At 37.9% G+C, this 12,890-nt stretch overlaps 1 protein-coding gene across 7 annotated transcripts in view; it reads right to left on the reverse strand.

Annotated features, from left to right (window-relative positions):
• The window catches only part of TFDP2 (transcription factor Dp-2), a 57,292-nt gene that overhangs the window by 42,228 nt on the left and 2,174 nt on the right, over positions 1-12,890 (reverse strand). The window contains exons 1-2 of one of the 7 annotated variants that reach the window (XM_062638991.1): positions 6,171-6,400; positions 3,686-3,779 (exon numbers count right to left, since the gene is read on the reverse strand). In XM_062638991.1, coding sequence (XP_062494975.1) covers positions 3,686-3,727 — 42 coding nt within the window. In that variant the 5' untranslated portion in view covers positions 3,728-3,779; positions 6,171-6,400. Of the gene's footprint in view, positions 1-3,685; positions 4,164-6,170; positions 6,401-12,890 lie in introns of those variants that run through there. The other 6 variants (XM_062638992.1, XM_062638995.1, XM_062638998.1 and 3 more) reach the window with 6 other exon arrangements.

The raw sequence follows: 12,890 nt of genomic DNA on the forward strand, positions 1-12,890 counted from the left end.
GAAAACCACTCTCTTAAGAAGCAGTGACAAATAACTTTACAAGCATATGCATACGAATTCAGATCAGACAATAAAAACTGTTATTCAAATAATCCGAGTCACATTATTTATTTTGTCCTAAAAAAATAAGTTTACCATGAATACTTGCTCATTTTTTCACAATTTGTCATTACTGTTTCAGTGCCTTCTTATCTGAAGGACAGAAGAGAATGGAAGTACAAAACAGGCAAGAAAAAAAAACATGATATAAGCAAAGAATAAAATAACCCATCATGACAGGGAGATTTAAATTACATCTGGGTTCAATGTGTATCGTAAGCACATAAACATCTCATCTCCAGGAGAATCTGTAACTTTTATTCATCCTTTCATTATTCACAGCTGTTCTGGTTGGATTTGTTTCCCAAGGAAGGTCAAATTACCCATAAGTAATATTCCACAAGCAGATACTACAAACTGTCCTGCATTTACAGCAGTGAGCCCATTGTAATTTTGATAATTGTCAATCTTGATAATTGTCCCATCACGCACTCAAAATGCTAGCAAGGAAAACTAGTGATGCGCAACGTTATTCATCTTACATACACATTCAACCTATGGAAACAGCTTGTCATGTGCTTGAAGTGCAAGCTTCCTTGAAGGCGAAGTTGCTCAACATAGCTTATGCATGTGAAATGCAAAGACATTTTAGCCTAAGCTCACTGCACTTTTTCTTGAGATGCATTAGGGGAACAAACATCCCCTATGCTTCTGTGTCCCAGTTGAGGGGTACTGATTTCAGAATATAAGAGGTGACAGCTTCCGGATGTGTATATGCTTGACTAAAGATATGACCTTTAAGAACTTCCCAGATGTCCAAATGCCAGTACTTCAAAATTCACAGAATCACAGAATCCTAAGGGTTGGAAGGGACCTCAAAAGATCATCTAGTCCAACCTTCCTGCAAGAGCAGGGCAACCTAGAGTACATCACACAGGAACTTGCCCAGGTGGGCCCTGAATATCTCCAGTGTAGGAGACTCCACACCCCCCCCCGGGCAACTTGTTCCAGTGATCTGTCACTCTCACAGTAAAGAAATTTTTCCTGATGTTCACATGGAACCTCCTATGCTCCAGTTTACACCCATTGCCCCTTGTCCTATCACTGGACATCACTGAAAAAAACCTAGCTCCATCATCCTGACACTCACCCTTTACATATTTGTAAACATTGATGAGGTCACCCCTCAGTCTCCTCTTCTCCAAGCTAAAGAGTCCCAGCTCCCTCAGCCTCTCCTCATAGGAGAGATGTTCCGTTCCCTTAATCATCTTTGTAGCTCTGCGCTGGACTCTTCAAGCAATTCCCTGTCCTTCTTGAACTGAGGGGCCCAGAACTGGACACAATATTCCAGATGCGGCCTCACCAAGGCAGAGTAGAGGGGGAGGAGAACCTCTCTTGATCTACTAACCACACCCTTTCTAATGCACCCTAGGATGCCATTGGCCTTCTTGGCCACAAGGGAACATTGCTGGCTCATGGTCATCCTCCTATCCACCAGGACCCCCTGGTCCCTTTCCCCTTCACTAGTGTCCAGCAGGTCAGCCCCCAACCCGTACTGGTACATGGGGTTGTTCTTCCCCAGATGCAAGACTCTACACTTGCCCTTGTTGAATTTCATCAAGTTCCTCTCCACCCAACTCTCCAACCCGTCCTCGATGTCCTTGAACAGAAAGAAAAAGATGGAAATAGCTCTGCAGAGCTTTCTCCCTCAACTCACTCAGCAGATCATTAAAATATTTCAGACAACAGAACAAACAAACACCAACCTTACACTTGAAATGGGTTTCAGGCTGCAGAAACCCACAGACACGCTAAACCCCGGAACTCTACAAATTCAGAAGCATTCCTGGGACTTCTAACAGCAACAGAGAACACTATTGGCATGAGTGGGCAGTTCTGAGTAACCAAGGTTGGGGAATACTGAAGCAGTGCTACAAATGAGGACAGAAAGCATATGAACACCCTTGTTTTCACACTTCGCAAATCCTCTCAACAGGTATACTTAACATGAAAACTGAAAACAACATGAGCTCTACTTTCATCTGCACCACAAACTAATTTTCTTTTTTAATAAACCCATAAAAGTTAGATAAATAACTAGGTTTGCATTGTTTAATCTGCAAAATTTCAAAGTATGCATACTAATAAAAATATTTATTCTGTAAAGTAACTATAACCTTGTGTTAAACAGCAAAACCATTATTTCTATATTCAGCACAAGCGTAGGTTGCCCAGCCTAAATGTCTCATGTCCATCCTTGAAGGTTTTCAAAGCGCAAAGCTCTGAGCAGTCCTCAACAAAGCACCAAGCAGCTGGGTTCTGAACTGGAGTGTCAGAGCTTCACGAAAAGCACCATAGAGGATGGCCTCCTGAGATCCCTTCCAACTTATGTTACTCTGACTCTGCCACACAACACTCCATGGATTTTATTTGCTTTGGTATTTATCCTTTGACTGCATTGAACAAAAGGTCAAAACAAAAAAGATTTCAATTTGCGCAGCTGTTTCACATACAGCAATAGTATTACCTATTTATACAACAGTTGAACATGGCCTATGAAATAAGTAAATCAAAAGGCCTTGCACATACACACCAATTTATTTTTTGGCTTGATCAGCTCAAATAAACTTTTAGACATAAGACATCCAAAAGCCTTACCTGAAACTGCACACCAAATGAAGCTATTAATAAAGACAACAGAAATTTTTAAGACTTGAGAATTAATTTTACCAAACTATGCCCTTGTCAACAATTCAACCAAATATGCACAAAAGCTTTTGCAGTTACTGAACAGAGTAACATCCTATGGTTACCCACACTTTACTGTGGGGTATTCTTTTAATTATGTTGTGTTCAGATTTAATTAGACTGCAGATGCCCTATCAAAGGCAGTCAACAGGTAAACTGCCCAAGACTGAAAGTCATACTCAGTGACCACAAAGCTTAATTAGAACTGCTCTCTATACAAACTGTACCACAGGAAGCACAGCTAATTAGGCAGAAAATTAAGGTCAGGATGTTAGACATTTCATAAGCTTCCTCAGAACTTAAGACAGGGGAGTCAATATAGAGCCTCTAGACACCATAATACAGGCTTGTTAATGCAGCAGCTGAAGAAACAGGAAGGCCCTGCATCTTGTAGGCACCAAGCGTGCACTGGAATTAGTAAAGAAATACACCATCTTTCTGTTCTTTCTTGAGTTTTTATACTTGGACTCAGAAGAATTTTGGTCTGGTGCAAAGGTGAGATGCTTCAACAAAATGCGAAGCTCCCAAATAACTCTGGAGCAGTGTTAGAGGAATCATAGAATATCTCAAGTTAGAAGGGACCAGTGAGGATCAATAAGGAAATAGGATAAAGCATTGCCCCAGTTATCAACCTGACCTGTAGCTGAGTAAACTCTACATCTCCCTTAACAGCTTCTAACCAGTTTAAATTTATCAAAACACTGCAGAAAATGATGGGGTACGCATTTGTGGCATACAAAATCCAGGCAGGATCTTTTAATTTGAAGATCTTTGTGTTTCATTTCTTGTGTGGACAAATACAAGGAATGAAACACAAAGCCCTTCAAATGCCGAAAGCCAGAAGCGACTGGCAGTGTGCCAAGATAAAATGCAATTTATGTTGTATAATTATACTTACATTTTTTGCCGTCATGTCAGACAGTATTGCTTTATATTCCATAAAACCATAAGATATCCCTTTTCATCTTCACGGGATCTTTAAAATGTACATCCTGTAAGAAAGGCAATAAAATATCTTAGTGAAAAGACATTTTCTGTTCCCTCTCTAGCTGAAACCCTGCATCTCCAGAGGATACTCTGCACAGATACTAAAAACGTACACTGCTTGGAATAGGCAGAGATGTAGTCTTTACATATAAAAGCCCAACTTACCTAGAGGCCTAACTATATTAACATGCTAACAAAGCATGTTATACCATTACTAAAGTCTTATAATTAAAACCATGCAATTGTTTGCATCTAACGCAGCTTGGCTCTAAAAACTGGAAGGGAATGAATTCTCTCCATTGTGCCTACAGTCTCCAACAACAGAAAGAGTCTACTTCCGTCACTGCAGACATCCAAGACCTTGATAAAAAATAGGATATGCTTATATATACAACACACAGCAAACATTAAGTATTTTTAGGAAACATCCAAGAAAAAACATTCCAGTTCAAGCTCATCTTCTTAATATTTTCAGGCTTTATTACTACGTTATTTCATTAATTTATTTATTATATTATTAGACCTATGTAATTAGAGTTACAGAATTAGAGTTCCAGGAAGAGACAAACATTTTGGTACCCTGAAAAATACTTCAAGTAACATCATCTGTAAAATGTAAGCTTCTATCAGTCTTACAGAGAACCAGAAGAAAATTTACAAATCAATGCTGGCAGCACAAACCATTTTAAAGATAAAATTAACTTGACAAAGCATTTTAAAGTACTTTTAAAGTACTAGTTGCTGTTAAAAAAATGGACTACAAAATACATCTGAATTGCATTTGAAAGTGTAAATAATTCTCCCTGTCTTACACATCCAAGTGTGGGATCAATTCAGCAAGATCTTTAGGAAGATGCCTGAACAAGTTACCAGAAATGAGTCACAGCCCTTTACAGCAGAAGTCACTTGCTACAACAGCAGGGTGCAAATCGCTATTTCCTCTGTATTTTAACCTACACAAAGTTTGAGAATGGGCCGCGCCTAAAAGTTGTTCCAGTAGCGTGTGTAGCTAATGGGGAACTCCACCATCACTGCACTAGTGGTTTTGAACAATGCGGAAGAATTTTAAATTCTAGGATTTCTGTAGATTTCTTGCTTTAATCAGATATCGTATCAATTAAAGTGGTATGAGAGTTACTGGAAAAACATTCTTTTCCTCTTAAGAGGTATTCTCCATTTCTTGTCAAGTGAGTTGTATTTATCTTCTTTTGCACCTCAATTTATTGCAGCCACAACTAAGCAGTTACTCGAGCATGTGAACACCACATAATTCTGTCTACTAAGACATTTCTCCATGGAAACTTCAAAGTTTTAGTTTCATAACAGAAAATCTAAGAAAATAAGAAGCTTTTTTTTTTCTGCCTTCAGAGAGGACACTAGAGAGGTATCTATTCACACCCTGAGTAAAGAGGCTACTGGATCTGTGCAGCAATCCTGAAACCTCAAGAGCCACAGAAAATCCATAAAGCTACAGCAGTCATGGCAAAGAGCAAATACCGAATCCTCACATTGCATCTGAAAACTATGATCTGGGTGGCTTCTCCTTTCCCACCTTCCTCCTCCTTCCATACAAACTCTTCAAATACATCATCTGGACCTCTGGCAAAAAGCCATGATGCAGTTTGACCTCCCTCTCTTGCTTTAAGAGCCTTTACAATCAATTGACTCAAATAAAACATAGTTAAGAACACACTTGCTAAGCAGTTTTAACCTGTTTACAGATAAGCAAACTAGTTTCATCTATGACAGGTTATTTGCTGTCAAGCTTAGCGATCAAGAAGGTATTGTCCATAAACTATTACCATCCTCTGCCACAATGCTCTTTAGCCAGTATGAACAGTTGGTATTCTTCCAGCTTTACGAACACATTCTGTCAAGCTCGAGAAGCCAGACTTTGTGACCTCACCATCTGCCATGACCTCTTGTCAGGTTCAGACAAAAGAACTTACACAGATGGCCTCAAAATGGAGATTCTCTTCACTCCCAATTGCTGTTTGTCAGCTTGCACCACACAGATAGAGAAACATAAACCTCAGCCTTTTTGTTCTTTAGCTGGTTTCTAATGAAATGCATCTGCATAAAGACAGGTTTAGAGCCAAAGCACATGAGACACAAAGATTGCTTTATTTGAACTAAGGTTGTCCCCTTCATAATCTAAACCTTGGTTTATAATCCACTCCCACAATTTTGCCTTTTGGTCAAATACCATGAAGCACAGTGAGGCAACCGAACTGTCTGACTTGGTAAATTTTGAGTTGCAGTTTCTTGTATAACATATGTTGCCTTATAACTCTACACCAATGATGTTAAAAAGCCAGTTTGTGCATCACATTTACAAAAACCCAGATAATCAAGCTTTAGTTACAACAAACCACCTGAAGTGCTAGAGTGTTTACCTGAACCTATTCTCACGATGGACCTATTCTGAAGTTTCAGTGATACTGAAGCTGCATCCCAGTACAAGAACCAATGCAGAACAGAAAACAGTTATCTGCAGAAGAGTATTATTTCTATGGTACAAAGTCCTATTTTTAAATCAGACCTTGAAGACCCACATACTGGCTAAAAGCCAACAGAAACTAAAAAAGCCCAGTACCATAACAATTTTATTTTATGACCCTTAAAATTATGCTTTACAAAACTTATCCTGTCTTCCTTTAGCTTTCTCAAATTCTTATCATTACTTCACGTATCGCATCACACACAGATTCTCCCTAGCCCCGGAGGCCACTTCCACTTCACAACAGAAAAGTGTCAGTATTAAACAATTATAAATTAAGACAAATGTTGGGCGGTTAACTAACTTGTTACGATGAAAAGTCATCATGGAACACAGAAAAATATGTAGATATATTCCAGTATATTAGAATTATTTTTATCATCACCGAGTCTTTTCGTTTACTTGATCAAGAGTATTGCAAAGTGAAAATTATTGCAAATAACTGTGTCACCTTAGAGGAAAGAAAGTGTCATCAGTTTCAAGAAAAAAAAAACAACACGATTAATGCCAACCTTTCCACTAGTAATTAGTTTCTGTCCTTCACACTGCTCTCCACAGTACTAACTTTCAAGCTACAGTACTACAAAGCCGATTTCAGAAGACAGCAGTAACAAAAAGATTCCTTATTAATCAGTGCAAGCTCAGTTTTTAGCCATTAATTTATGCACAGCATCTACATGGATTAGACCACCTGTTACACATATGTTGCTTCATTGTCTCAGTTTTCAGACCAGTCAAATTTCAGAGTTATGGAGTACTTATCAGAAATCCACCTGCTCTCAGAAGTGCTTCCCCATCTTTTTTCTAAAATATATTTCAATATCCAACCTCTTTTTGAAGCAATTGAGATAAAAACATAATTTTAGTGAGAATATGTATGTGCTAGTAAGGGTAGTTTCTTGGTACCCCAAGAAACAGAAATATAACTTTGTCATCAAATTTCTGAAATTTAAATTACAGATTCTGCATTTCTGTAAGAAGACTCCATTGATTTGTCAAGTGTCTTTCCAGAGTCCTCTTCAGATGACTTATTTCCAGTTCTATCCCTCATTTACGTAGGCAAGAAATCAACTTGGCCTGCAAACTGCAAAAGACAGGAATACCCGCATCCATTACATGCAGCTTGTCACTTAATGAAGAACTTCCAAAACCCAACCTAGGATGTATTCAACAAGTCACACATGCAGAGTGGGAAATTAATCACCATGTTCAGTTATCACACATTAACTGTTATCTTGAAAATAATATTTAAAAGTAGCTCTTAGGAAACATTTGAAAGGAACCCCCACCACAATGCATTTGATGAAGGTCTCGCAGATACTACAACTTGTTTTTCCAGCTTTTACTGTGAGCAACTGTAGGCCTTGAAAAAACTCTAGTAGATAACAGGTAAGGTGATTAGAGATTGAACAAAGGAAATCTCAGTAACTTGACTCCTAAACAATATTAGGAGTTTTTAACAAAATAAAAGAACATGAAAAGAGTAGCCAGTTTAAAAGCTTCGCTATTTAATTCTTCTCGTGTGACTCAGAAGACTGCAACCTGTGAATCCAAAATGCAGAAATCTTCACTACTAACACAAAACCAAAATGAGCATTACTGCTTTGAACTAAGATGCAAACAGAATATGTAACTAACCTAATCTGAAAGTGAAGATCTCATCTTGTAGTTTGGAGGAACCAGCTGACACACTCAGAAGGAACAAAACCAAGCACCTCAGTTGACCAGGTTCTCCTAAATTGCTGTGATTGAGCAAAATGCCAATGTATCATCAGAACAAACTAACTGACAGCTCCTGACAACAGTAGCCATTATGACTCAAGTTTACACAGTACAAAGAATATGGAAAAACAGACAAGGCCTAAATGCAAGGTCACTTAAGCTATATAATGAACAACCAATGTGACAATGTTTACTGCAGTTTGCTAAAAGCATGTCAGGGAAGCATCCCTTCAAGAACTTCATGCAGAAGGTACTGAGGCAACAAATGAATGGGATTCCTTTCAATACTCTAAGACTTTATCTCAAATGCTACCTTCCCATTACTCTCACTCACTACATTTACTCTCACTGTTGTACATACTATAACATGACTAGTTATGGAGGCTATTGAATGTCCTGAATCCAAGGGACGAAAACAGATATGTGGAAGTACAAGTGACAAGAACAGACAACACAGAAATGATACCCAAAACTGTAATCAAACTCTCCCATAGATGAAAGTGCCCAAAGTCTCCATGCACTTAACTGCACTGCTGAGCCTCAAGTTCTGCTGCTTGTACAGTCCTGATAGTGCTGAAACCCAAACTCCATCGACCTGGAACTAGATATTCCTTCCCTCAAGGGACTCAGTTTCTCAGGCATATTCTTAGACACTCCCATTATCATACTAGTATTGGTGGTAAACTGCATGTATAAGAATAGGAGCAGCACTTATGGCTTATCTCAAAATCAATGAGGTGAAGCATGTCCCTTATTGCTCAAATAAGGAAGACATTATATTAAACATATGGAATAATTCCCAAGTACCTGAACCTTTGAAGGCTCTTTTAAATCCCCAAACCAGCTTACTGTCATTCAAGATAAAGTACGTGGAGCTTGATATCAGAACAGCAAATAGTATTCATGCAGCACTTAAAAAAGTAAGATGATCTAAAATTTCTTTTGGAGTTTTACAGACAACTTTTATCAGCACAGGTACACACAGATATGTTTGGAATTAACAGAAATTTAGCTGCAGCTCTTTTAAGTAGACAATCTATTCCATAAACTCATCTTCTGTTCTCTAATTAGGTTTCTAGCCCAGGGTTTTCTCCATAGCTGGTTACTACGCAGGACACAACATCTGAGAGTCTGCTGCTTCAGTGGAAAAAGGCAGGTACAACTTCCTTACTGAGTAAACAGCACACTGTATTCTCACAAATGTATTCTTGCCTTAGACATTTCATTTTAGCTGTGGATTGACACCCAAAAAAAATTTAGTGATCTATATGTATGACTTTAAAGTATCTTGGTAAGTCAGTTTTGTGCATTGCCAATAATTCATTAGCTCTTCTTTCAATTAAGCTCAACTGGAAAGAGCACTTTTTTTGACTACTGAGACTTCAAACAAACCTCTTGCTACCACCAGCTCATATACTGTATGATACGTCAGAGAGTAATCAAGATATTAATCTGTTCTTGTAAAGAGTTTTAATTTTGAGATTTTAAAATTTCCCGAGTTATCAGTACGTTGACGCATACATGGAACAGTTTAACCATCCTGTTGAGATACCCTTTTATCTACACCCCACAGCTGGAAGGATCTTAACATCCAATGAACTGAAGATAATTTTACATTTGCATTTCATTAAAGATCATCAAGCTATACATGGATAAAGAACTTGATGATGGAGAGAGACTTAGTAACTATTCCGTACATTTTCCTTATAATTTGCTAGAAGCTTTTTTCTACTTTAAAGCCATTATTAATTCTACTTTTGAATGGATTGAAAATTATGACAGCATTCACTGAAGGGTGAAGGTTACAAAAATTTTCATACTTTAGTTATAATTCAGTACAAAGGCAAAAGGATTTTTTTTTTAGTGATGCACAAGCTCTCAAATATCAATTACAGCACACAGAATTACCTAAAGGGTAATATTTCATGTAACAAGTCACACCAATGTGAGATCCTACCCCTGCTATCATTGCTAAAAGGGATCTTCCACTTTTTCCCCTACTTACTCCACTTTCCATTCCTTCCCTATGCTACGTGCTCCCAGCAACTCCCATTTATACCTGATCCCCTTAGTGAGCCAATGTAGTTCTAAAAGTGTCAGAGCACCAACAACGGGGCTGAAAGGAGGAAGAAATTCAGGTGACCACCTGGGCCTGTGCACACGGCAGGACTAACCCTCCAGATTTAGCCAGCTGTCTGCCCAGTTAGTCAGGTTTGCAGAACCACATTATGACAGTTTCTGGGAGAAAAAAAAAAAAAAATCATTTATGATCTCCTGAAAATTTACTGATGGGTTGAAGTGCAACACAGGTTGGACATGCTTTATTTGTATGAAGACTACTCCGTGCTTTTGAAGGGTTCACTGGAGTGTGTGCATAAAAATCCATTAGGAAGAAGTGGGATGTTTTATCTTCAGATCACAGCTTTCCCAAGTTCTTACACAGCAAGAAGCAAGATGAATAATTTTCTTTTGACAGACAGCAGAAGCCTGCTGTTATGCAGAATCAATACACAGCTTGAAATGTTATCAGTTGTATGTATTGATTAAAAAAATTGTTTAAATGTATTTGCAATATTAAGTTGAATTTTAAATAAACTGAAGCTTACAACAATTTGATTGCATATGTAAGAGAACAGAAACATGTTTCCCAAGGTCAAATACATAATGAAGGAAAAAGTTACCTAAATCTTTCCTCACAATAAATGAAGCCCATGCATATGAAGGTTTTTTATTTCACTCTGGAGACATAAGATCACTTTCTCTTGCAGTTCCTAATCTCATTCATAATTCTTGGTAATGTTACCACTGTAATTTCTATTACAGGTCATTTACAGTTATTCTGGTAATTACAACTATTGCTCAGATGGGAAAGGTTTAGTACCTGGATGACCATTAGGGTTCACAAGTGACTTTTAACATGTTAATGCATTGGCATTCACAAGCCTTAATACACAAATACTAATACACTTGCTTTCAGACTTTAATTCTCACAAATATTACTCTAATAGCTGCTACCAAGTTGAAGGAATCATCTATACAACTTTACTAAAAGTTCATAGCCTCAAAGCCAGCGCGTACCTGTAGCAACCTGACAATTTCTTTCTGAACATATGACCTTATTCTTTCTTGATTTTTCACTTATATTGTGGGCTGAAATTCCCAGTAACAAAACAGTGAATGAAAATGGTCACTTACACACACAGAACACATCTGCTAACATGCACCATGGGGAAATGGATTATTCTGGTTCTTACCAAAGCAACCTTTCCATGCACCCTGTCAGATGATACAGTCATTGGACAGAGGTTAGTAAGGGACCCTTGTTGAACAACAGAACACCTGAATTGCTGCCATTCACAACCAAGCATACCAACAAAACTGAATGCTAACCTTTTCCAGCTTGGTTTCAGTATCTATTCCGACAGCCAACATGAAATGTGAGCTGGCCAAAGTGTTATTTTATCACCAAGTTAGTGCTGCAAAAAAATCTAAAAATTTCAACAGGTTTCAGTAAAGATAAATATTCCCCAAGTGACATCAGTAGGCTATGGATTTTGCAAAGTGTGCCCTGAAAGGCAAAGAGTTTCTTCAGCAGTACTGAGTGAACAGCTATATCTAGAAGTTATTTCCAAATACCATCCCTTTACATTTAATTACTATTCTGTATTTCAGTAGAAATAGGATACTCTAGAAAGCTGTGCATTTCATACAGATTACAGTAAGGCATACGTTAGAATATACTAGTATGCACATGATTAGCACATATATTATATTACCATATATTATAATATATAGTAGTCTTGCAAACTGAATTATCAAAAATGAATGGTTTGATTTGCTTGGACTTATTTTTATGCTATTAATACAAAAGTATAAAAGTAAACTAGAACAGTCTGTAAAGACCTTTATTGAAAGCTATGACTGCACACAGGAAATCAAGGTAGCAAAGTTTCATTTAATGAAACTATAAGAATAAGATCACCTGCTAGGGCCTCACATTCTTGCAAAAGAGCTGTAGGCAAGGGGGAGGGGAAGAATTAATTTCACTCTAATATTAGATGTTACAAAAAACACGAAGAACTGAACCAGGAAGTTGTTAGAAACTTGTCACTCCCTACCACACCTGCACCTTTTTAGAGTATTTCCCAGCATATACCTAGTTCTTCAAATCCCACAACAAGCATTTATACCATCAGCTTTCACATGGTATGTGTGCTATTACCACACCAAAACATTTGGATTGTAATCTTATGATAAACCTGTCCAATTCCAGGGTCTTCTTGGCTTTGCACACAAGATCTCCACAAGTGTATTTCCTTGCATCAGACTACACAGTTTATTTCCCTTATTTTAAGATTCCCTGTTGATTTATTAGCAGCCATGTGCTGTGGATGTAATCAGAAAGGTAGAGAAGCTCTTAACCATCACACCAAAATGTATGTAAGAAAAAGCAAACAATTCCAGAAATTGTTTCTTGTTGAACACAACCCTAGGAATACTATTTTAAGGCAGCACATCAGAAGAAATGCAATTCCAAGAACTGAATTAGACTAGCTGTAACTGAAGAACTTGTTCTGCTCGACATTAGTAATATTTAAACTGCTGCATCCTATCCATAACAATAAGGGCTGCAGCTTCCCTCCCCTAACTATATCGGGTCACTATTCTATTGCTTCTAGAGGTTTTCACCAAACTTTCCTACAGGCACAGCAAAAAAGTCTGCACACTTAAGCCGAATAACACAAAAAATTGTTGAAGGGGATGGAAAGTTGGAAATTTAGCTCCTACTTTTTTGCTAAACCTGTAACAATAGTTTAGTCAAATGTGCTGAAAGATCTTAACTCTGAGGGTGCTCACAACTGTCCAGGAAACATGTCCAGATGCACAAGGGGCC

This window comes from Pezoporus occidentalis, unplaced genomic scaffold (assembly GCF_034315485.1).
Source record: "Pezoporus occidentalis ecotype Australia unplaced genomic scaffold, CSIRO_AGI_Poc_V1 ctg59, whole genome shotgun sequence".
NCBI classification, from domain to species: Eukaryota; Metazoa; Chordata; class Aves; order Psittaciformes; family Psittacidae; genus Pezoporus; species Pezoporus occidentalis.